The sequence below is a fragment of the Lepidochelys kempii genome, chromosome 3 (genome assembly GCF_965140265.1).
Source record: "Lepidochelys kempii isolate rLepKem1 chromosome 3, rLepKem1.hap2, whole genome shotgun sequence".
Lineage (NCBI taxonomy): Eukaryota > Metazoa > Chordata > Testudines > Cheloniidae > Lepidochelys > Lepidochelys kempii.
The window spans coordinates 194,538,196-194,564,517 of NC_133258.1; the positions used below are offsets into that span (position 1 = coordinate 194,538,196).

At 41.3% G+C, this 26,322-nt stretch overlaps 1 protein-coding gene across 1 annotated transcript; it reads left to right on the top strand.

The window, feature by feature from the left end:
- Nucleotides 1–1,125: 1,125 nt before the first annotated feature.
- Nucleotides 1,126–25,751, top strand: RAB1A (RAB1A, member RAS oncogene family). Its single transcript, XM_073339475.1, has 6 exons — nt 1,126–1,358; nt 14,356–14,428; nt 15,043–15,138; nt 19,141–19,236; nt 23,066–23,197; nt 23,537–25,751. The coding sequence occupies exons 1-6, from the start codon at nt 1,336–1,338 to the stop codon at nt 23,732–23,734; spliced, it is 618 nt and encodes a 205-aa protein (XP_073195576.1). The 5' UTR covers nt 1,126–1,335; the 3' UTR covers nt 23,735–25,751.
- The last annotated feature ends 571 nt before the right edge of the window (nt 25,752–26,322 follow it).

Here is a 26,322-nt window from a genome sequence, read left to right on the forward strand (position 1 = left end):
CCCCATTCATAGGCCAATATGTTCAAAATGGTTCAGTTCCACTTGATTTGGATTTCGTCACTACCCTAGGCAGTGAGCAAGTGCTCCCACACGGCTTCTGACCACCTCACAGCATGCTCATTGATAGCATCGTCTGAGACAAGCTAGCGATCGGAATAGAACCAAGGAGACCCATGTTGAAGACACTGATGCTGGTAAAATAAGTACCATGGTGTGTTCAATGTTATGTGTACAGGTAAGTGGCTCTGGCATCTCGACGTTTGTGAGAACCCAAAGCAGACAGGGTGACCTAATCAGTGACCAGTGCATTATGGGACACTAGTGGGCAGACTATTTCCACAGTAGGGACTATTGCCCCAGTGGTTCCTATCCCAGATAACCATGTGCTGGTGGAGTTTGGCACAGAGAAGGACCGTGTGGTAGTTGGCCTTGCTCACAACCACAGCAGTCCAAATGGGTGTGTAATTGCCTGGGCACTGCTGGGTGCATTGCTGCATGCAGGTGTGTTCCAGGCTGCCGCTTGCCCGCTCTGTTCCCAACTGCTAACCCTATTCCTACCCTTCCCTTGCTGCCCCAATCCCACACTCCCTCCCCTGCTCCTCTCTCCTCCCCTCCTCCTGCTGCCCCCTCACTCAGCCACTCCATTCCAATAGTGCCCACTGCAGGCCCTCCTGCCCCTGCTTCCCCCACCCTCCCTCTGATGCCCTGCTCCCTCCTGCCCCTGCCCCCTCTACCCACTGCTCCCCTGCCCTCCTACCCCAGCTCCATCCATCCTACTGCAGCCCTGCCCTCCTGCCCCTCCCCACCCCAACCCGCGGCCACGCCCTCTTCTTTCCCTCCGGTTAGTGAGTCGCCCGAGCTGCCACGTCTCACGGCTGACGTTACCCGGCCGGCTCGCTCTCAGCCAATCCACTGCCTGGACAGCAAAGCAGAGTCAACCGAGGAGAGAAAAGAAAGGCTCGAGACTGCGCATGCGCCGGATAGGCGCGGGGGGTGCCGGGAAGGCGAGTTCCTACTCGTCAAAGGCTCCAGCAGGATGCAGGGGTAGCTCCCGTGGCTGAGAACTCGCTTTCCCAGCGTCCCCCGCCGCTGCCCTCCCACCATGTAAACCCTCCTTGGGGAGAGGTTTCCCTGTTTCCTGGTTCGGGGCTGGCAGCCATTTTGGGTTGAGGAGCTCAGAGCGGAGGCCGCCGCCTGCGAGGGGACGGGGGAGAAGCTGCTGCCTCCGCTGCCCCGTCGGACGCCTGCATCTGCGGAGCTCCCGCTGGAGGGGTCTGGCCGGCGCTGCTCCTCAGAGCGAGCTCGTTCTCCAGAGGCCGCGGGGTCCCCACTGACATGTCCAGCATGAATCCCGAATAGTGAGTCCGGGGGGGGGGTGGCACTGCGCGGGGGCGCCCGCCCGGTATGAGGGAGGGGAGGAGGACCCGCTGTGAGGGAGGCGGGGGGGCTCATTGCCTCCACCTCCTGACGGGGGGTGGTGCGAGCCGGGGCAGGGATGTGGTGGGGCTGGGAGAGGTGGGGGGCTGGGCGGGGGGTGGGGTGGGGTGGGCTGTCTGAGGGCGACGCGGGCTGGGGGGAGGAGAGGAGGGTGTGGGAGCTGCCGTGGGAAGCGCAGGGTAAGAGCCAGGTGGCGGCATCCTCCAGCCAGGATGGGTGGCCGCGAGCACCTCATTGGCCCGCGGGCTTGGCTACAGCGCTTTGCTTTTTTTTTTTTTTTTTTTTTTGGGTGGGGGGGGGTAGTAAACATGACCTGCCTGCCTGCGAGGGGCAGGGCAGCGTCTCCTGGGCCTTAACAGAGAGTGTAGGTCACTGGGGTTTAGGGAAGGGGGATGGAAGGGGGACCTGAGGTCACCGGCTAGGCTCTGGGTCCCCCCCAAGTTACGATTTGTGTACAGCCCTGGCAAACTCAGGTCCGTTTTCATTGGTTATTAACAGGCTGTAAAGCAAGTGATCCCCTCTTCCCGTCAATCTTTCAAATAGCTTTTGCTCCGTACAAAATGTCACGGAAAAACACACAATTAAGATGACTGAAAAGAGAAACCAATATGGCCTTTTATGCTCTCTGGAGAGTTTGGGTTACACCTGGCAATCCTCACAGATGGGGAGTGAGGAGGTTTCATGATTTGTCATGAAAACTTAATGGTATTTTCTCCTCTAACATGAGAAACGGTAGACCAGACGTTCATAGTAAACTTTGTTTTTAACTTTCATCCAGGTAACCATTGCAGGAGAAGGAAGAACTTAATTTGATTTTTCAAGTAAATCTCACTGCCATTGTATGCTTAAGACTCTACTAAGGCTTGTTCGGTCCCTAAAATATTCAGTTTCTCCTTGGAGAGGAAGGGGACCAAGGATTTAAAAACCTGGAAAAATTAGTTCTTGTGAAAGTGGATCTTTCTGACCACTTGCTGTTGGCAGCTTAACATTCAGAAGTCCACCCTTCATTTTAGCTGCAAGTCATGTGTGTGTCACATGGCGCTTGCAAAACACATTCTTGCTTATGTAGATTTTGCAATACTGTGGCTTGATAGTGAAATATTCCTATAGGTTAGTGGTTCTCAACCTTTTCTTGCTGAGGGTGCCCTTCCCCCCCCCCCAATATGCTGTAAAAATTTCACAGCCCACCTGTGCCACAATAACTGGTTTTCAGCATATAAAAGCCAGGATGAGCATCAGGCCCCCACAAAGCTACACTGCTCAAGCTTCGGCTTCAGCCCTGAGTAGTGGGACTCAAGCCCCTGGGCTTCAGCCTCATGTGGTGGGGCTTCAACTTCCTACTCTGGGCCTCAGTGAGTCTAATGCTGGCCCTGCTTAGTGGCCCCCTTGAAACCTGCTCGCAGCCCCCCAAGGGGCCTGGACCTCTGGTTGAGAACCACTGCTAGAGGTGATGCTTTGAACTGGAGATAGAGGCATTTATGGATGAAAAATAGTAGTGCTATTAAGTATATACAACTTAAGTGACAGTTTTTGATCAACTTAAGTGTTTGGTTTTTTATTTATTTTAACAGTCACTACTTTGGGAGTAGAGCTGACTGAGGTCCCTAGTTACTGTTGCCAGGAGGCTGCCAAGAGTCGTGTGACTTTGCCACCTCTAAAAAGTTGGACAATCTTTGTTTGCTCTCTCAATTTGCCAGCGTACAAGAGAACAGAATCCATGCTTATAATTAAAGAAAATATGAAAACAAGCTCTATTTGTATCTAATACTGTAGATACTGAAGTGAATTTTAAAAATCCTTTATTTTCTTCTGGCATTCTTTGCATTTCAGCTTGGGATAATGAAGCTAGATTTACCTTTCTGTCCACTATCACGAAATTACAGTGTTTTGAATATTGGAAAGCAAGGGTGATTCAGTTGTGGACTTAGTTTATTGGCTATGTCTAGATATTTCTTGATAAAATTAAATATCTGTAAATCCAGAAACAAATCTTTTATGATTCTAAAGGTTTGCTTTTACATAGTGGGAGGACTACTCTGTGACAGTGGCTTTTGAATTCCTTAGTTGACATATGATCACAGCCTTGTGTGTTTTTTGTGCTGGCTAATTAGGAGCAGCCTTGAAATGAGAAGCACTTCAGAAATCTCTTGATAAATGGTAAAAATCCTTTGAAGGGTAAATCATTGTTGAAAGAATTAATTTAACCCCCGAATTCAAGATTAGAATGGTTCTGGGTCAAGTTTAATCTTGGACTTCAAGACAAACCAGGATGTTTGGTTTGTTTCTGTAAAGCTGGCTAGCTTTGCTTCTTGATAGGATTATGTAACAAGTTTGTGTGATTTCAGCAAAACCACTTCTCAAACAAGGTACTGGTTACATATGATCAGTGAATGTAAAGACTTGCAGATTATCAAAGCATTTTCACAATCATTTGACTTTTTGAAATATTCAGTAATCTGGACAACTCCCTACAAGATCTAATAATAAATAGGCTAGAGCAAATGCTATAATGAAAGCTTGTTAGTGATTCCAACTATTGGAGAAGTTCAGAAACACTTGACTAAAATGTTGTAACATTTAACGGGGGGGGGGGGGAGAAGAGACAAGGTGTATGGTTTTTTTACTATGTTCATGATATGTCTGGAAGGATGGGAAGTACAATTGGCTTTCAAATAAAACAATTTACATACAAATATTTCATTTTAATAGAACTAATTTTCCAGTGACTAAGGGACTCACTGAAAATTACTAAATTTTACAAGTTGGCAAGTAAAACAGAACAAGGAGAAAAATACATAAGGTAACGTTACAACTTTAGTCCTAATTTTAATTATAAGGTGAGACCAGTGGGCAGAAACTCTACATCATGCAAAATCTCTGACTGTTGTTAAATGTTTGAGTAGTGTGTTTTTTCAGGGAATTATGAGGTGTGTAGGTTCCTTCTGGTTTTGTTCCGCTTGTGGGAGCAGTTGACAGACCTGTATGTATCAATGTGAATGTACACACCCTTTCAGAAGAATAGCATCTCTAAAGAAGAGACCCAAAATGAGCTGTTGCATACTCGGTTTGAAAAACTGGCATTTAATGTTAGAAAAGCTAGCTTCAATATGGAAAAAACTTGTACAAATGCACACTTTAGATTGGATAATTCTGGCTTTTTTTGTACTATTCAAAGCTTGAAATCTAAAATGAAGAGAGATGCAAGAGTTCATTAATATCAATCCTTAGTTTTATTTTTATCACAGAAATTAGTTAACCAGATATAGCACTCTTCACCCTGCTATAGGGTTGGAGGCTGCTGTACACTATTCTTTGGAGAATAAAGGATTTCCATTGACTTCCAAAGTGACCAAACCATGCCACTCTTAAATTATAAAGTAACTAGTCTGAATGGAAAAGATTAAAGGGGAAGATGAAAGCACATCCCTTACAGAAAATACAACTTACATCATGAGGGTTAAATTCCTTTCTGGACTTCTAGAAAGTGTATATTCTGGAGACTTCATTAATCCATGGCTTAGAAATTCCTTACTCATTACTTTTCAAACTTAGACTGTCTTTACTTTCTTTTATACTCTTATTGGAATGGTCCATTCTAATTCTTAGAACTTGCTTAAGGACTTTCTGTTACTGAATTGCAGATATTCTTGCAAATAAGAAAAATGCTGCTTTCTCCAGTGTGGGGCAAGTTTGCATTTAAAGTTATTTATTGCACTCCAACAGTAAGTGGAAAAACCCACAATATTTACACTTTAATCAATCATAAGTTGACTTAACTCTGCTTTTTATCTTCCTTTAAATGAGATTTTCTTCTTTTCACCTTTATTGCACTTCTAAACAGTGCAACTCTTCTCTTGCTGCCATGGTAGAACTAATGGTACCTCATCTTTCAGAGTAACTATCACATTGTTTAAGTAAAATCTGAGCTTAATGAGACTATAAAAGAGAACCAACCAATCTCCCCTCCTAGTCAGTTTTTGGTAGCAGACATCTACTGCAATCCCAAAAACTCTTAAATTCTTTATTCTATCACCAAGAACACATCTATTCTTTTTATAACACTGGGTACAAAATCCTAAAGAACACTTTAAATCAGGACACAAATTTCCACTACATTATCAACTTTGGCCTTACATAAGGGATCACCTAGTCCCATGTTCTTTCTGCATTAGGGTTAAAACCACGCTAGTAACTGTTATATAACCAGTGTGGACAGGAACACTCCTGTTGTGTTGCAAAACTGATCTAGACAAACCATGTAACCCCAAGCCCTCCTTCCCAACTGCCTTGGTCTGTCAGTTTAAGCCTGGAAGGACCAAAGCACCCTACTTCCACACATTTTTGATGTGCATGTGCTGGGTGAAAACAGATGTTGGCTGATCAGAAGTCCATGGTCCACTCTTTGTTGTAGCGCATAAAACTCTTGAATAAGCTCCTGAAGGGCATCTGAGTGGGGTGCTGTGTTCCTCCATGTCCCCACTTTGGTTTCCCAAGCTCCCTGTCAACCAATCCCCAAGAATTCCTTATGGCTGGCTAGACCCTCTGATTTCTACAACACTGTGGCAAATGAGAAATCTGGAGGCAGGCTTTTAGTGAATCAAATATGAAAAAGTATAACCTCAACATAGTATTATATTTTAGATGCAGTTATGTACCCAAACTGTGTGTTGGTTTTTTTGTAATGTAAATGTATAATGGCATTGAAAGTACTGTCAGAAGTTGGATAGGGACACTTTGTTTGAGAGGCAGCCTTGATACCTTTGCTACTGAGGAGGAAACTGAGGGTTTTGGACACTGGGAGGGTAAGCATCTGCTTCCCCTCACCTTTTTGGCGAGGAGAGATTGGTCATAAACTTACCTTAAAGTAAAGAGGATTCAAAAGCCTTTGTTCCCTTCAGCCTAGTAATTCTTTATTGCAGTGATTCTCAACAGGGGTACATGTACTGTTGGGGGTATGCAGAGGTCTTCCAGGGGTATATCAACTCAGGAAAATGTTTGCTTAGTTTTACAACAGGCTACATAGAAAGCACAAGCAAAGTAAGTACAAACCAAAATTTCATATAGCCAGTGACTTGTTTATACTGCTATGTATTTTTCAGTGTATAGTATATTCCAACTGATGTATTGTATAATTACATGGTAAAAATGAGGAGAATGCAATTTTTCAATAATAGTGTGTTGTGACACTCTTTTTTTAAAAAAAAAAAAAAAAAAAAAAAAGTTTAATTCCTGATTTTGTGAGCATGTAGTTTTTAAGTCTGGTGTAACTTGGGGGTATACAAAACAAATCAAACTCTTCAAAGGAGTACAGTAGTCTGGAAAGGTTAAGAACCACTGCTTTATGGCTTGGAGCTGCCCTGCTACACCTCCCCCTAGAACTTGCTATATCCCACAATGGACAGTTACCTTGTTTATCTAAGGTCCAGCATTGAAATAGTTGATGCTGAATCAAAGTTCACTGTTAAATCCCCATCATAATGCTGGGAAGTGTGAACTTCTCCCAGTCTGCTTGAGAATGTCTGCTGACATAATTTCATCCACTTACATTCAGTACACTTCATGAAGGTTCTTTTCAACCATAAGGACTAGACTTATGAAACTTAACTGTTGAAAGCTTAAATTACAGGACACAATTATGCAGCAATTACATATGGGGCAATCATATGGCTATCTGCAGCTACATGAATGCATTATGCACAGGTTAAGCTACAGAGTCCCACATAACCTGTCTAAATAAAGAGATTCACCTGTAGTAGTGATAAACGAAGATACTCCAGCCAGATGCTTTAGCCAAAAATCAAACAAGATCTGGCAACCAAACATTTTATTCTAGCTTGCTAGGATTTAGTTGCTGATCTTTTTGTGAATTCTGGAGAAAATGGATTGAAAATGATAAACTGCAGCTGTTCTCCCATGGCTGTGGTATTTCCACCCAGGTGCTCTAAGTGTTAATGGAAACTCTCCCTTGTTAGGATTGTTATGACAAATGTGGCTATTAGGCCCTTACTTTAATCCAGACTCATTCATATAGAGAAACAGTCTTCAATTATTCTGTTTATGGCTTTGGGTCCACCATAGCTATGGATACTGAAGTCACTTGAGGATATCTGTGCACTTCCTTGCATACATAAAGTGCTACTTTAGAGCACAGGGGCAGACCTCATGTTTACATCACACATCAAATTCCTTCCATATGGGTCGCATCATGATATATCCACCAATGTCATCTTTCTTTTGATAAAGTTTGATATAAGTTTTCCAAGTTTGGAAACTTATTCATAAGGAAACTCTTGGTGCTTGTAACATTGTCACTCTTTCACAGTGACGCTAATTCCTTCAAAGTATAGTGGGGGGACACCCTCTTTTTTTTTAAATAATTGAAGTAATGCTTTGAGGCCTCAATCTGCATCCCTTAGGACTTCTTCTCTACTAGGCAAAAACCAACACCAGCCTTGACTCAAAGTTAATATAAACTAAAGAGAGCAAACACCTTATAAAATAGAAGCTAGCCTGACAAAAGAGAGGTCAGATTCCCGGCACTATAAAACAAGGAAATGCACAGCAGAAGTTGCCCAAAGAACCTTAGATCTTTCCCATTCCTGATGACTACAGCCCCATGTTTTTCCCAAATACAAAATAAAACACAACTTATAAAACAAGATAAACTCACCCTGCAGCTGCAGTCCTGTCCCACAGGACTGGGCCTGGCTCCCTACCCTGGAAGTTGAGATGTCACATGCAGGGTCACAGCACCACTCGGGTTTGGCCTGGCCCATTCCATTATGGGGGAGGGATTGTTGCCATGCCAAATATGAGTCGCATTGTGACAAATAAATTATAGGGCTCTGTGGCTGATCATGAATGCCAGCATATAAGATGGAGGCACTTTTAAAGGAGTTTTTGATACTGTGTGCAGCCTATCTTGGCCATCTTAGTGTGTGGTGACTGACATGAGGAAAGATCCTAGTGATGACCAGGCAGGTTGAGGTATACACTAGAGCAGGGGTTCTCAAACTGGGGGTTGGGACCCCTCAGGGGGTCATGAGGTTATTACATGGGGTGGTCACGAGCTGTCAACCTCCACTCTAAATCCTGCTTTGCCTCCAGCATTTATAATGGTGTTAAATATATAAAAGTGGCTTTTAATTTATAAGGGGGGTCGCACTCAGAGGCTTGTTATGTGAAAGGGGTCACCAGTAAAAAAGTTTGAGCCACTGCACTAGAGCTTAGTTTACCTATGCCTGCTAACACATTAATTTTACAGCTGCCTTGTCTTTTGGCTTTTAACTTAGCTAACAGGTGCTAAGAACATACATTTGTCTTCCCAGTGAAGACAAGACCGTAGTGGATCTTTCAGAATCTTCACTTAGCTATTCTGTGCTCTAAAATGAGGAATAAGTGTCCCTTCTAAATCTTAGAATTGTTCACAACAGTAATATCAAAGCACTAGCTTGTCTTGCTAGAAGCATCTTGGCTTTGTAGATGAGAGAACTACTGCATGGCTCACTTTACTCTACTGTTCAGTCTAAATTAGAAATGAGCAGAACTACTCCAAAGTTTCTCAATTGAGCTGTTGAGTCAGTCTCAAATTTCACTTATAGTTGCTGTGTCTCTTCTTGGCTTACAGCAAGGCTCTTTGCCCTTAGGGGCCTGAAGGCCTGGCCCTTATGGCCAGAGGACAAATAGTGGGCCACTTGTCATGTACTATGTACTTTGTCCTCCACTCCTTACTAAAACTGCCTGCCTTTCTGCTGCTCCAAACCTATTGCTAGTAGCAGCACTTCTCTCAGAACAGCTGCCTTCAGGTGGCTGCCTGCCTAATCTTTCTGCATGCTCCTTTTGTTTTGGTAGAGCATGAGGCAGAATTATCGAGAAGGCTGGAGGGAAAGGCAGAGGCTCAGAACAACAGGATTGATATAAGTAAACACTGAAACTCATGGACCAGTATGGTTTTCTCTTTAAAATATCTAAGTCTGTAGTTCTCAAACTTTTGTACTGGTGATGCCTTTCACATACCAAGCCTCTGATTGCGGACTCCCCCTTAAATGTATTAAAGCGTTTTTAATTTATAACACCATTTATAAATGCTAGATGCAAAGCAGGATTTGGGGTGGAGGCTGACCGCTTGTGACAACCTCCAGAGGAGTCCCAACTCCCAGTTTGAGAACCCCTGATCTAAGTCCTTGTCTAGAACAGAATTTAAAACTGTCGTGACCATTTTTTCTGCATGCTAGCCCTAAGTAGGATATTGTAGCTAATAGTCACACTTCCAGTAATCCAATCTTTAGAGAAGTCAGATTTAGAAGTTGTAACAAGTTTCAGTCTGTAAAACCTTAATTATGGAGTATGCTTGGCTTACTTGTCTCCACTTCCAAATTGCTAGGGATTTTTATTAAAAAAATTTTGGGGCAACACTTCTGTAAGCAGGTAAACTTTATTTCTAGCTCTTATGAATGCATGACTTGGTGGATGACATACAAAATGCTGAGAACCCTTGAACTGTAATCTCCTGCTTCTCTTTCCTGATCTAGAAACTTTTTTATTAAAAATCTTAAACTTACATATTTGTACTTCTGGTTAAAAACAAATCCTAGATTCTCCCAAATCTATATATGTGCTTGGTAAATGTGATAGGTTATAGAAGCTAAACCTTAAAAGGGAAAACACCACCTTGTACTTCTAACTTGGCTTTAGAATGAGTAGCCTTTTTATATTTAATAATAAAAAAAAGAGAGAGAAAGCTGGATGAAGGTTTCACCCAGCTATCATACACTTGCTAATCCCAGGCTAGTGCCAAAGTGCTGTCCCTGTGTGTTGCTTAGGAAACAAAAGTGGTGGGGATCTTAGTATTTTGATTTTGCCTACAGCTCTTTCCAGTGTTACGGAGATGGAGGAAATGTTTAAACTTCCTCCAGCTAGTTGGTGTCCAGCTGATGGGCAGTGCTAGGGGAATTCATATAGGTAGTACCAGTCAAGCTAATGGAAAGTTAAGACTATCCTTGACTTGTCCACTTGAGAAGATTCCAGATATCATTTCTATATTGTGAAACTCCTGTGGCTAAGTAATGAGTGGTCAGCTTCAAATCTGTCTTCCTGTCTCTGGCAGCTTACCTTAAACTTAGCATAGCCTCTTGTACATAGCTAGAGTAATACGTGTCTCCTCAAGTTGATGGCTCTAAAGGTAAGAATGCTCTTGTCTACCCTTACTAGGGTATAGGGAGCATAACTCAATACTCACCCTGTTTTTTGTCTAGAACAGGCTAACTCTATGCTGCAGGAAGAAAAGGAGTACTTGTGGCACCTTAGAGACTAACCAATTTATTTGAGCATGAGCTTTCGTGAGCTACAGCTCACTTCATCAGATGTTTACCGTGGGAACATCTGATGAAGTGAGCTGTAGCTCACGAAAGCTCATGCTCAAATAAATTGGTTAGTCTCTAAGGTGCCACAAGTACTCCTTTTCTTTTTGCGAATACAGACTAACACGGCTGTTCCTCTGAAATCTATGCTGCAGGACCATTCTAGAGTAGTTGCAGTCTTCAGTCATTTGTAGGTAATCATCTAATAGGCAGTTTTAGTTAAAGGGCTGTTTGATTCTCTTGTGAATACTGAAGGACTCCATATCATGTGATTCTTTGCTTGTTGCTCAGCCCTGAGATTAGGGTCCTATTGTTTTAGAGGCGTTACAGAAATGTAAGCTTTTGGGGAAGAGAGATGATTACTATCTAATCCAACAAGACAGTCGGTGCGAGGTCAAGTGTCTGATCCTGGAATAGAACCCAGGTCTTCGGAGTATCTGTCCATGCCCTATCCACTAAACCATGCTGGAGTGGTGGAGGTGGTAAGAGAATACCATTGTTTCACTGATAATTTTTTTGGTCTCCCATTGCTCAGGCTGGAATACTAACTTCAAAGCATAATGACATTTAAAATGTCAAGAACTTTCTTACTGCTTATCCATTCAGCAGATGAAATGGAGGTGGGATGGCAATACAACCCATAAAGGTGGGGGATCTGGGGATACTGCAAGGAAAGAAATGCAGAGGGAAGGTAGACAGAGGAGGAGAGTGGGCAGAAATAGTGGTGCATCTGTTTAAACATGATGTTTGGAAGACTGTAATCTTTAAATGAATGCTTGGGTTCTACTGAAGTTGATGATGGCATTTTCCCCTCAGTGGTCCAGAATATCTTCTGGGCAAGTGGATTGTTCAAACAGTGGTGTGAAGAGTATGACTAAGCTAAATGTCCATTCAACTTAAAATATTGCAGTATAAATACTGTCTGATTCTTTGCAAGTTATTAACTGTAGTTTAGGCCAGTGGTTCTCAATCAGGTTACCTCTGGCAGCACAGAGAGGTCTTCCATGGGGTACATCAACTCAGGAAGACTTGCCTACTTTTACAACAGGCTACATAAAAAGCACTAGTGAAGTCAGTACAAACTAAAATTTCATACACAAATGACCTGTTAATACTGCTCTATATACTGTACACTGAAATGTAAGTACAATATTTATATTCTAAACGATTAATTTTATAATTACATGGTAAAAAATGAGAAAGTAAGCAATTTTCAGTAATAGTATGCTGTTGTACTTCTGCATTTTTTGTCTGACTTTGTAAAGCAAATAGTTCTTAAGTGAGTCATAACTTGGGGGTCCACAAGAGAAATCAATTTCCTGAAAGGGGTACAGTAGTCTGGAAAGGTTGAGAGCCGCTGGTTTAGGCTGCTATAATACATCATGGCAATATGAAGCAAACTGTATGGGATCACTTAAGTTTGGTTTGATGAACAATTTTCTCATAAGTAGGTGTTCCAGATTTTAACTTCAAGTTATGCCGTTTGCTGTAGTGATCAACTTTAGTACAACTTTCCTTACACCAGCATCAGATCTGTATAGCTGAGAAATGTTAATGTTTTAAACAGTTGATAAAGATGTTTGTTAATGAGTATAATTGTCATAAGGTCTCTCAGTTCTATTTCCCTACACTGTTACATAGTCTCATGAAAAGTAGTCAAATTACTTACAAAAACAGTCTCAATTGGCACCTCCATGTGCCTGGAAAAGAGTTTTTTAATGTATCTCCCTGCCAGAGTATAGGAATGACCAATGTACAGCTCCAGATGTACCAGAGATGAGCAGGATGTCTTTCCATGTCTTTCTATGCTATCAAACATTTAATCACGTAAATAGATATTTGAAAATCCCTGACAAATGTGGCCCAAACTATAGTTCAGGGGTGGCTTAATGCCACTGCCCTATAACCTTCATGATTATAGGTTTTAAAATAGGGAGTTGTCAATGTAGACTGACTTTCAGGAGAGAACAAAATGCTACTCTTCAGTACAATGCATGTCTCCTACAGAAGCTTTGATCTCTCCTAGTGTTACACTGCCCTATTTGTCTTGAGTTATGACTGACTTATGTTTGGATCAATAGACTTAGGCTGCTAGTATTAATGAAATAGAATCTTCATTTCTCTTGAAGTTGAAGCTTGTTTAAACCAATAGAATGGTATCTTAGATTTTTTGCCAAAGGGAGGAATCTCAGAACTCAAGGCTTTAACTTTCTTGGTTGGTTGTAAGTGGTAGCTGTCTGGTATTCAAACTTCAGTATAGTAATATTGGCATTATCAATACTGAAGTATTAAATCATACCTTTTTTTAAAATGTACAAGGTGTAGTTAACTTAGTTTCTCAGGTTTGAATCCTTAATATTGCTGGTTTCAAAAGTACAAATCCTTAACAGTATTGGTTCCACATTCCATATTTGTCATTCTGGTGGCTGGGATCTTTAGCTAATAAATGGTCAGTTCTGACCTGATACACTTAACTAACAAGGGTCAGAGTAAAGAGTTAATAATTGATTAGTTCTAGGTAGCTCCACAGAGTAATGTCACATTGGACACCTTTTGGAGTATGAAAATCTCTGTTCTGGTTTGCCAGTAGCAAACTTTCTCTGCCTAAACTAAAGGCAATGTGAGTGGAATGGAATAGATAACGATTTGCTGTCATCTTTAGCTCTTACTCAGCCAAGACTATCAAATACTCTTGTCTTCATTAAGACACTGATAATACAATCGCTTACATTTCAGTGATGGCTGTTAGCAAATCCATTGAGTTGCACGCTACACTGTTAGCCTTCCTTCTGAGGCTTAAAGACAAACTTCAGCCAGTTTAAAAAAAAAAAATCCATTAAGATTTGACTGACAATGTTCAATTTTTTAGCAACAAGGGTGTAATTGAGCAAACTTTAGAAGGCACAAATCCTGTTTTGGTACTGAGCAGACACATTGTACTGATCCAAAAAAGGAGGTGGAATCAAACTTTTTACTCTTTTTAATTTAGAGAACACAGTCAGTCCCCAGCTTTTCATTCTTCTGCTGTGACCAGGTATTTTGGTGTACATGCTTGCTTGAGTTGGCTCTCAGATCTTAGCGGCAACTGTTAATAATAATCTTTACTGATTTTTTGCTAGTTGACTCCGCCTTAGTACAGTTGGTACTAGGATAATAAATCCTTACTCGTGAGAATTTATGCTATTTAGAAACATGAATATACTGACTGACAATTGTGACAGTAATGTATTTGACTTGAGTGCACAAAGGAGAATAAGGTCTAGTTAAAACCAATCCTGTTTGTTACATGACAACATGAGTACTGCAAATGTAAAGAACATACTTCAAACACTGAATCTTCCATTCCAACATGTGAGTGTTTACTATTCAGTCTTTACTGTTTTGTAAAGTATACTTTTATTTAAATAAAGTAATCTTATTTCCTGACAGTAACAGTAGCAAATTGCTATTTCTTGTAAATTGTATTACACCAAAGTATATGGACTGAGTAACTCAAGTTCTTCAAATATTCAGTTTAAATTTGTGGTATATAAATACTAACAATATCTTGTCTTTGCAGTGACTATTTATTCAAGCTACTTCTGATTGGAGACTCTGGTGTTGGGAAGTCTTGCCTTCTACTTAGGTTTGCAGTAAGTTCAGTTATGCTTTCGAAGCTATTTTGTCAATGATATAAAGTTTTATTCAAGCAGTTGTAAGTAAGGTGTTTCCATTTGAGGGGACTGATACTTGACTTTCTGGGAGTTGGTATGCCAAGGGAAGATGGATGGGTACAAGAGGGTACTATGCTTATTCTCTTCCCATATTTTACTGATACAGCTAATTGGATTGTTCTGTCACAATGACTTATGAATGGGTAAGAACTGGTGATTCCCCATTTCTTAATTAATGAGACCAGGAAAAACTTTCAAAAGTGACTTGGGTACCTAAGTCCTATTGACTTTTAATGAAATCTAGGCTCCCAAATCTGTCAGTGGGACTTAGTTCCATTTTTGAAAGTGACTTGAGTACCTGTGAGGAAAATTTTCAAAAGCTCCTATTTATATGCTGGTAGTGTTGAAGGGGCTTTGTTCAAGGCCCCATTGTGTTAGGCACTGTTCAAACAGACCCCACCCCAATTAACATAATGTAGAAGTAGAATGTAGGCATTTTATGAATGTAGGAATATCAGATACCTATGGTGAAGAAACAGATTTAAGATTTCATTGGTTTGTAATCACTAATTTATTCTTTTCTCTGGTTCTAGGATGACACATACACAGAAAGTTATATCAGCACAATTGGTGTGGATTTTAAAATCAGGACTATAGAGTTAGATGGGAAAACAATCAAACTTCAAATAGTAAGTGTCTTAACTCAGATAATATTCAGAGGCTATTAATAGTAATCTTGTAAATTCTGACTAATCCATAACTATAGATCTGGCACAGGGCACATTTTTCTGTATGCCCAGTAAAATATTGGGCAGATTTGCTTGTCAAATGTTTCAATAAGCAAGTACAAACTATTGTTTTTGAAAACCAAGTTGCATAGTTATTAACATGTTGTAAGCAAGCATTTGTCAAAAGTAGTACCTCAATCTTAAGATTTCTCATGTGAATATCTCACTTAGCTCTTGACAGGATTGTCTACCTGCACTTATTACAATGCTTGTAGATGGTTTTATAGGATGCACAGAGGTGTGTCTTCGTCTAAGCTGAAAGGTTAAACAGCATCTGAGTTGCAAGTTGCTTAGATTATGAACAAAAATGAAGCATAAGGAAAACACTTGGGCTAAATCCAATATCAAGATGGTTAAAGAATAGTGGAGGACACCTGTCATTTAACAAATGCAGGTTCAGATAGCCTGAAAATCTACCTTGCGTTGTAAGGAACTGCTTTATAGTAACTCTCTTTTTGCTCTTTGTGCAAATGGCCGTAACTTTAAACTACTGAATATAAATTGCCCAATACATACACATTCTTTGCTGGTACTCTTAAATGCAGGAACCTCAACTTGGTTAGTGTTTGGGTAACTGATCCTTAGTCTTTAGTGTACAGCTAGGCCTCATAGTGAAAGATGTGAACTGGAAAGTTCAACCTGAACACTTGAGGAAGGTAAACACTCTTAACCTGCATTGCTAAAATTCTTAATACTAAATTATTTATTTCTGCAAGCAAGAATGTTCAGATTAACCTTACACCTTGAGTTAGCTGAAACACCAACTTGGGGATGTAGTATTAACACTTAGCCTTTACAGGATTTATCTTTAGATGTCAAAGCCCTTTAAAACTGGGAAACTAACAGTTACCCACATCTGTATAGTGGAGTTAATGTTTAATTTACCAAAGTCAAGTAGTAAGTAGGTAGACCTCAGTACCTTCTATTGCCAATGGATGTCTACCAAAATAGAACTATCACAAGTTGCTATATAGTAGTAGCAGACTAAATATGCTTTTGTGTAAAAAGCATTCTTTACTTGGCACTAAGAGCAGAAATGGCCTCTTTGAAGTGTTAGGTCTTTTGAGGGGGGGAAAAAAAGCTTGCCTAGGAAGAGTGGAAACTGCAGAGTAGATTGAGGGAACTGCTATCCACCCCTTCTTGGTGGGAAAGACAAGGAGAAGAATGACTCAGATATTATTGATTCCTCAGGAGAAGAGGGGAAGGAAAGCAGTGGCCCATGAACTGTATCTCTGTAGAGAGACAGGTGCAGAGGGAGGAGTTGGGAGCTCAAGAATCGGTATTTGCTGGCTGCCTGAGGGTGTCCTTTATGCAGCTCACATACTGAGAAGGGGTGGGAATTTTTGGCAGGGTGTAGAAGTGAAGGTGTAACAGTGAATTAACTATACCCCGGTATATACATCTTTCACATGGCCTAATAGGCTTGGTCTTTGTGTGAGGCGGTATTAAACACTCTTAGACCCCTGCCTTATATCAAGCAATGTGTGTAAATTACACTTCTTGATTCTGCCAAACTGCAGCTTCTCCACTCTGACTTAGACTTTGCCATAGTTACTTAATCTAGCTCAGGTGAAACCGTATTACGCTCTGCTTAGAACTGAAGGTTCTGGATGTTCTTCAAGGACAGTTGGGGGCAGATGTAGCAGCCTGTCTCAATTGCATTTTGCCCCATTGGCATATAGAACATGCTTTGTACTAGCCACTTATTTGAGTAAAATGTGAAGAATTTTATCTTTAAATCCCTGAATGGTCTTTAGCTGCCTACCAGGAAACATGACTTTTTCTCCTGTGTTTTTGCAACACTTACAAGTTGCTTTGGTTTTTGGTTCCTAGAATAGACCCAGTTTTCAATAGAAAGCTTTTGCCTACAAAACTTGTCCAGTTTAGGACAGGTCAAGGATGACCTGTCTAGCAAGGTATTTAATGGCTACCATAACATGGAGTGCATGGGTAGGGCTAATAAATGGTGGTAACTAATTATTTTGGGTGACTTAAGTATTCCATGTAATGGAAAGTGCCCAGATTCTATAGGGATAGGAGCCAAAAATACCTAAACTAATATAGTTGGGTTTGGAATAAGCCTAAAGCAAGCATTAGCAATAGTCCAGGGTTTGAAATGCATGGAATACCTACAGCATACTTTCCTTGCACTACACTCTTGGCTCTCAAGAATGCCAATAGACAGGGGACAGTGACTTCACAATCTGAATTAATGTAATTTCACTGAGCTATAGTACTCTGCAATAAAGGAGATGATATACTATGACATGGGCACTCTTAATATTGTTGATCTTAAACTTTGAACCAAGTATTGTTTTAGTACTGAAAATATGGGGAAAAAAGCTTAAATCTAGAAGCAGCTCTTCTAGTGAGTAGGAGCCTGCTGGAAACTCATTCTAGCCACTTAAGGTCAGAAGTTGTCTATAACACTTCACGCATTCTTTAAAATAAAACTACTATTGTAGGTGGTGGTTTCATAATTTAACTTTTCCCATGCTAAATATATACAAAGTTATTGTAGATGGCTTGCTAAAGTTAGTGACTAATACACTTAGACAAATGGATTTGCTTCTATGAAAACCCTTCTGAGAAAACCAAAAGCTACAATTGTTAAGCTCATCTATACTAGTAAAACTGTTGCTGGAAAGGGACCAATCTTATCCCTGCACTGAGGGGTGCAAGGGCTTACACTTCCCTTTCTTGGGGGCTGCTGCATCCTTCTGTGCAGTTTAGGTCCAGTCTTGCTTTATTGGGGTGCAGGATTGTCTTGGTCCTGTCCCCTCCTTCTCCTGGCCTGATTCTCTTCTCTTCTGCCCCTTCCCAAGAGCAGTTGTGGAGCTGGGGCTGCCCTAGGTGGGTGTGCCTCCTAAATCAAGGCTGTTACCAGGGGGGTTATGGTTGTCTATGGGGGGCTGCTGTTCACCAGCCTAGGTGACACTTAAGCATTGTAGCAGAACAATAAATCTAGCCCAAGGGATGTCGGTAATAGCTGATACAGTTGAATCAGACATTTTTGACAATGGTTTCTGAAATGATGCTAAACATAGCTTATTTTTTGGGTACACCTGCAGTTCAGCTGCACTTCTGATGAAACAGTTGGCAATGGTTGTCTCTGCTAATGTCGACAAGGATTTAATGAAGTAGTTTAACATGACTTCAGCTGCCTTCAGTAGCATGCCCTTGACCTATTATGATAGAAATTGGCTTTAAACTAGTTTCCACCTGCTTTCCAGTCTTGCCTATGCCTCAAAGGCAATCAGTTTTAACGCTTGCATATCTTACATCTGGGAAACAAAAGGCTTGCCCAGCCATTTTTGAGTGGGCTGGGATAGGTGTGAGGTACTGCTGCAACTTGATCTGTGGCCCTAAACTTGGATTCCAGTTGAAGGTGGTTGCCTTAATATTCTTCACAGCATTGTGTTGGCTTTGGGTGGTGAGGTTTCTTTTGGCTAGCCTATTTTCATTCAGTTTCTTAAGAGGAAAGAGGATGCCCATTAGTATTATCAAACTGTAGGAAGATGAAAGTTTTTTCCATCTACTCGTTATGGACTTGCAAGGATCATTTTAGAGGCTTGTTCTGCTGCAGTAATCTTTCTCATATGGGGGAGGCTGCTTCATTGCACTGAAGTTCTAAAATGTGAGACAAGACTGGTGCTCAGTGAACAGTTATTGTGTAGGCTGTCTTGTAAAGCAGTGATAAGATGACTGACTTGTCTTCTCTGAGGGTGTTCATTGTTAAGGGATGTTTCTACTCCAACTGATGGTATATAATCAGGGAACTTCAGATGTCCAGCCATTAGATAGTCTTTTAACTGGATTGTAAAAATAAAACTTTAGTCTCTCTGGTACAGTTACACCTTTTTTGTTTAGACCTCTAACAGTCTTAATTACCACACTTTGCAGTGGGACACAGCAGGCCAAGAGAGATTTCGAACGATCACCTCCAGTTACTACAGAGGAGCCCATGGCATCATAGTTGTGTATGATGTTACAGACCAGGTAAGGTCTAAATTAGACACTCATGTAGTGCTTTACACCTTGAGAAACAACTTAGGCCAACTTATACAAAGTCAGTTCTTTCAGATGTAGATTTATTTGGCTCTTGAATTATGCTCAGACACCTTATAGGCTATGAATTGGTATTTCTGAATGCTAAAAATCTGGTCACACTTGCTGAATATTTTTAACTGATCGGTTTTCTCCAGACTTGCACCAATATTACACAAACTTAAGTTAGACACAGCTTCAAACTTCTTAGTTCTGCCAGACTTAGTTTTATGGTTGATTCCTCTGGGCTTCAAGTTGGGGGAGTGGTGTCAGGTGGGGATGAGAGAAACTTTCAACAAAACTTGACAGGCAGCTGGGACATGGACATGTTAAAATGTACTGGCATTGGCAGCAGGAACAACACTAGCTTGAAAGGGTTAAAACGACTTCTACTTTAAGTTAACTGAAGGAAAACTCCTACTTTCCATGGGCAAATGCTCCTGCTTTATTCCATATGTACTTAAGCTTTGTGTGGCCTAGAGTCAGAATTGCTGTAGCAGGATTTACTATCAGATACTCCCAGGGTGAGAGCTGTCATACTGTTTTATATTCCTTCTGAAATGAAAGCTAGTTGAGAATCTTCAGTGACATGGGATTTATTTCCTTCTCCTAAATGAATAGGAAACATCTTAACGTCAGCAAACTTACTTCCATCACACATACATGCATTATCTTGGCAAACTATTATAATAGGCTTTCCTGAAGGCTTCTTTTCTTGTAGATTTGATGAGGGCATCTAACACTATGAAAACTTCTGTAATATGCTTGTTGCCCTCCTAGTTACTTAACTCATGAATTCAAGTTACTGCTCACTGATGCATTTTGCAGAATGAGTGGATCCAGTGGCATGGCTTGTAGGGATTTTTGTTGGGAAGACAGCTGAAGATGGATTAGGGCCCCTGGAGCCCAGTTAACTGAACAGGATACAATTGGTTGACCACTCCTCAGTACAGAGTACAAAACTGCTTTCTCTGAAGCTTGCCCTAAAAGAACAACTCAAAACTCACTTGTTGATGTGTTTGACTTTTTAGTAGTCCGGTGTCTGCCTTTGTTTTACAAAGGTGAAAAAAGATCCTTTCCTTTAGCTTACACTTGTATGAGATGGTACTTGGCATATGGCCAGTTTCACTTATGTACTGCTTTGACAGCTCAAACATGTTTCCCAGTTATTTGGAGTCCAGGCTCCTCTGCAGAGCCAGTGGAGGACCTGGGGCAGGAAGCTCTCATTGGTCCAGTACATGCCCTGGAGGAAACATTTGTGGATGGGTGTACTAGAGACTTCCATAATGCTAGGGATAGACGATCAGAAGCCCTGGGTCTTTTTAGAGCTGAGGGAAGCAGTAGGGCCAGGTCAGAGGAACCAGCATACACTAGTGCAGGATTGGGAGAACATAGGATACTCCTGAGGAAATTTTGCATCAAATTTTATTTTTCAATAAATGAATGTGGAGGTTCCAGTGTGGCAGTGGGGAACACAGGCCACTGGTCACACAGGTGGGAGATCACCCTGCAGCCTCCTCCCACCCCAGGGGCACTGATTCAGCAGTGAGGCTGCACCCAGCCCTGACAGTGCAAAGGCTAGACCTGCCCCAGGAAATCCCCCCCCCCCCCCCCGTGCTAGGCACACCAGATGTGGGTGGGCAGACTCAGCCTGGCAGGATCTGTGTGTGAGAGAACTCTGTGTGGGGCCGTCTAGGTGCAGGGTGCTGGCGGGGTGGGGTGGTCCAGGTGCATTGGGGCTGGGTGCCAGGGGTGAGGCTTGGGGGAGGGCCTCAGCAAGGATCTGGATGCAGGAGGGTTGGGGCTTGACAGGGAAGACAGGTGCAAGGGGCTTGGTGGAGGTGTCTGGGTGTGGAGAGTCCAGATGCATGGGGGTTGGGCTGATGGGGGAGCAGTTCCCTGCTGTGACCCCACCCCATGGCTGGGGAGCAATGGCAGCTGGAAGTAGGGGGCAGGTGTGGAACTGGGGGTGGGTCTGACCCAGTCACTCCATGCAGAGGAAGTGTCCTCCTCACCCAGGTGGGACTTGCAGCTGAGCCTGGTGTAGGATAGGAGCCACTGGGTGAGGCTGAGGAGAGCCAGGTGCAGGGGACTCCAGATGCAATGAGTGAGGCTTCGTGGTGGGGGGGTGAGACTTGGCAGGAACATCTGGGTATAGATGCATGGGGTTGGGCAGACAAGGTGCGTCTGGCCCAGCACGAGCTGGGGTGTCCACAGTCCCACTGCTGTCTCTTCCCCCAGCAGTGATTTTCCTCTCTGGGTGATTGAAATGACATGACATGCCATGCTGCTGGGGAGGGGCATGTGGCTGCTCTTATGGCTTCCTGTTCCTTCCCCGTCAGGCATTTTTTTGCAGTGGATACAAGTTCTGTGCATGTGGAGTGGCACAGAATGCCCACAGGAGGAACAGCCACACTGGCTCAGACCAGTGGTCCTTCTAGATCCTATACCGTCTTCTGACCGTGGCCAGATGTTTCAGAGGGATTGGACAGAATAGGGCAACTTTGAGTGGTCCAGTCCCAGCTTCTGGCAGTTGGAGGCTCAGGGAAACTCAAAACATGGGGTTACATTCCCTGACCATCTTGACTAATAGCCATTGGTGGACCTGTCCTCCATGAGATTATCAAATCCTTTTTTGAACCCAGTTTTACTTTTGGCCATCACAACCTCCTATGGCAATGAATTCCAAAAGCTGACTGTTGTGTGAAGTTCTTTCAGTTAGGTGCTAGGGGTCGTCGGATGACCACTAATTGTTATGTGTAGGGATAAATAACTTTCTCCATAGCACTTATGATTTTATAAACCTGTCACAGTCCCCCTTACTTAATTATCTCTTTTCTAAGCTGAAGAGTCCCAGTCTTTAATCTCGACTCGTATGGAAGCTGTTCCATACCCCTAATAACTTCTGTTGCCTTTCTCTGCAGCTTTTCCAAGTCTAGTATCCTTGGCACAGGGTGACCAGAACTGCACACAGTATTCAAAGTGTGGGCGTACTGTAGATTTATGGCAGTGTTATATTTTCTGTCTTATTTTCTATCCATTCCTTAATTGTTCCTAATAGTCTGTTCACTCTTGACATTGAGTGGATGTTTTCAGGGAATTATCCATGCTGACTGCCCAGTCCGAGTGGTAACAGCTAAATTAGACCCCTTCATTTTGTATGTGTAGTCAGCAATATTTTTTCCAATGTGCATTACTTTGCACTTTGAATTTCATCTGTCATTTCATCACCCTATGCAGGCTGCTTTGGACTTTACTATCAAGTAATTTTGTATTGCTTGCAAATTTTGCACCCTCACTGTTCACCCCTTTTCCAAATCACTTAAGAATATGCTGAGCAGCCTAGGTGTCAGTTCAGACCTCTGGTGGGAGGGGACCGTGCTGCTGTTACCTCTGTCCCTTGTGAAAACTGACCACTTGTTCTTATCCCTTTCCTATCTTTTAACCAATTACTGATCCTTTTTAAGCAAACTTAAGTGGTCATGGATAAGACTTGCCTTTGCTGAGGGACCTCATCATAGACTTTCGGAAAGTCTAAGTACACTATATATTGGCTCCTACCATTTGGAGAGACGTGTTTCTATGCTAGCATTTTTGCTTAACATCAAGGAGATAAATACATGCAAAGCATCTGAAATACAAACTATCACTGGATATGCAGATGATGCAATTTATAATAGTGCACTTGTGAAGGCTGTCTCCAATTTCTGAATAATGAATGGTACTGTAATGGCACTGGTTTCTTGGAGAGGAATACTTAAAGTAATCTCTTATCTTCTAGGAGTCCTTCAATAATGTAAAACAGTGGCTGCAAGAAATAGACCGTTATGCCAGTGAAAATGTTAACAAGTTGTTGGTAGGGAACAAATGTGACCTGACCACAAAGAAAGTAGTAGACTATACAACAGCAAAGGTATGTCAACTGGCTTATTAATGATCCAGTCAAATAAATATTACCAAAACTGAACCTACTTGAATGCATCCTAACTAAGTAAATAACTCACTTCTGTTAGTCCTCAAATGTGCTGGTGCTAGAAAATGCAAATCCTGGTGTGTCCCTCAAGTGTTATGAAGTGCACATGATCTAATTTAGGAGTTGTGCTGGTGAGGGAGGAAGGGATGATGGTTTGAACCAGTAGTCGTTCTCCTGAACATTCATAAATCCATTTTTAATTTAAAGTAACTCGGGTGAATCCTGAGCTTTCTAGTAGCAAGTATTAAGACTTACTCTTTGCTATTTCTCAATTCACAGGAATTTGCAGATTCCCTTGGAATTCCATTTTTGGAAACCAGTGCAAAGAATGCAACAAATGTAGAACAGTCTTTCATGACCATGGCTGCAGAGATTAAAAAACGAATGGGTCCTGGAGCTACAGCTGGTGGTGCAGAAAAGTCCAATGTTAAAATTCAGAGCACTCCAGTCAAGCAGTCTAGTGGAGGTTGCTGCTAAAATTTGCCTCCCCCTTTTGTCTCACAACAATGAATTTTGCAATCTGAACCCAAGTGAAAAAAATTGCCTGAATTGTACTGTATGTAGCTGCACTACAACAGATTCTTACCGTCTCCACAAAGGTCAGAGATTGTAAATGGTCAATGCTGACTTTTTTTTATTCCCTTGACTCAAGACAGCTGACTTCATTTTCAGAACTGTTTTAAACCTTTGTGTGCTGGTTTATAAATGTGTGTAATCCTTGTTGCTTTTCCTGATACCAGACTGTTTCCCGTGGTTGGTTAGAATATATTTTTTGTTTTGATGTTTATATTGGCATGTTTTGATGTTGGGTTTAGTCTTCTGAAGATGAAGTTCAGCCATTTTGTATCAAACAGCACAACAGTGTCTGTCACTTTCCATGCATAAAGTTTAGTAAGATGTTATATGTAAGATCTGATTTGCTAGTTCTTTCTTGTAGAGTTATAAATGGAAAGATTACACTATCTGATAGTTTCTTCATACTCTGCATATAATTTGTGGCTGCAGAATATTGTAATTTGTTGCACAATATGTAACTAACAACCGAAGAAATGTTTAATAAATATTGTACTTATTGGAAGTAATATCAAACTGTATGGTGATAAATATTGTCTTAATTCTTATGGCTAAGGGGGAAATTAGGCTTGCATTGTGCCCAAAATGTATCATGTGCAGTAATGGCACTTTAGACCCTCTAGTAGACCAAACACCCTTCCCAAAAAAATGTAACTAGGAAGTATGGCCTAAAAGACTAAGTTGTCCTAGTCCTTCAGGCATATATACTGTACTTGAAAGACAATTTAAGAGACTAATGTTCATGGAAGCATAATGCATTCTGAATGTACAGTATTTTTTTCCCCATCTTAGTCTATGAACTTTAATTTATTTCTGAAGGACTTCCTTTAGAAATTCTTGTCTACTTTGCTCTGTAGTAGAGGTGGAAAACATTTTTCCTAACATGTGAATGACTTAAAACTAACAACTCAAGGTGATGTAACTCTGCCAGTATGTCATGTCTTTCTATATACTGTTACTTCCATATTCTTTTAATCAAATACTGTTTTGACTTTATTTAATAAACATAGTGCAACAACTTAGTAGTTATTCAGTTCTGCACAAGGCATCAGTAGGATGAAACTGAAGTGATACTAAAACAGTTGAAAGGTCAGTAAGAAGTCACCAAGAAATTGTACCTTAAAATAAAGGAACTAATTAAAAAGACTTCAAAATTAAGTAGCAGCAAAGTAGCTGAGTCAATTAAAACCAAATGCACATGTGATCTGATCTTTGTACAGAAGAACTAATGAAATCATTAGCTTCCTGTATCAGGCACTAGCCTGGAACACTTCCTATAAAGGTAAAATTGTTCAGCTTTATCTAGAACTGCAATTTTCAATTTACTTTGTAAATATCTCATGTTTAAAATGACCATGCGGACATTCATTCCCTCCTGGGTAAAAATACACTCACTTGTGATTGCAAAATATAACTTGGGTATGTTGTGAGATGCAAATGATAAAACAAATTGGTGCAAATCTGCTTTTGAATATGGGAAACAAATTCTGGGGCAGCAGCTCTTTACAAAAATTATTATAAACTTTTTTGTCCATTTAACAGGAAATCCTAATACATGGTACCAAAATAAGTGAGTATTGTCATATAACTGAAATGAACTGAACTTCTTTCCACCTGAGAAACTGTCAAGGTGGTATACTTTTGTATTATAGATACATGCTTGTTGGATCAATTCAGACTAATGTAAGGTGACATGCTCTTTTATAAGCAGGAGTGGTGGTATTTGGATGTTGCTCATTGCTAATGAAATCAGGAAATGGGCAGTATATTCTGAAAGAGGGTGTTTGCTGAAGGGGGAAAACACTTTCAAATGAGACTGCCACACAAGTGAATTCATTTATTTCTAAATGTCAAGCTGCCTGCTAAATGCAACCCAAAACCCTACTGTTCATATATAGTAATAAAAATCTTGCAAAACCAACTTGGGCTACACCATTAAGTCTTATTTGGTGTTTTGCTAAATCATGCTGCAGTGAACTTTGTCTTCATGTGGTGGTGCATCTGTGCATGCTACAGTTTTAAGGAAAGGGCTGACTATGGAGCTATCTGGGGCAGAGAGAATACTGAGGAGTGAAGAACAGGAGAATCTCAGTTCAAATGGTAGGAGTCAGCCATTGCTTAGCAGCAGAGGTAGGAAGCAAGCTTCCTCAAAACCAAAGCTACAACTATCCCCTACATCACAGGCCCACTGTACTGATTTGTTTTCTAAAATGTGTGGTTAAACTGATTTTAACACCATATAAACTTTACATTCTCATACTGCTTACTACTCCCCTCTTGAAGTGCTGGAAGGGATGGAATTCTAATCCCACCACTACCAGATCCAGCTGAATTAGTTTCCTAACTAGACAAATAGCCTTTTAAATAATACAAGAAATCTGAAAGTATTATGGGATACAGTTTTGGTGGGAGAAACTGCCTAATGATAAACAGACATGCCTAGATGTTGGACTGTTGAATTTGACTATTTTTGTAGGCTTTTGGCAGGAGGT

What these genes read in the sequence shown, in the direction of transcription:
- RAB1A (XM_073339475.1), top strand. Translation starts at nt 1,336, where the DNA reads ATGTCCAGCATGAATCCCGAATA. An exon ending in TCCAGCATGAATCCCGAATA is followed by an intron (nt 1,359 to 14,355) that starts GTGAGTCCGGGG and finishes TTGTCTTTGCAG; the next exon opens with TGACTATTTATTCAAGCTAC. An exon ending in AAACAATCAAACTTCAAATA is followed by an intron (nt 15,139 to 19,140) that starts GTAAGTGTCTTA and finishes CACACTTTGCAG; the next exon opens with TGGGACACAGCAGGCCAAGA.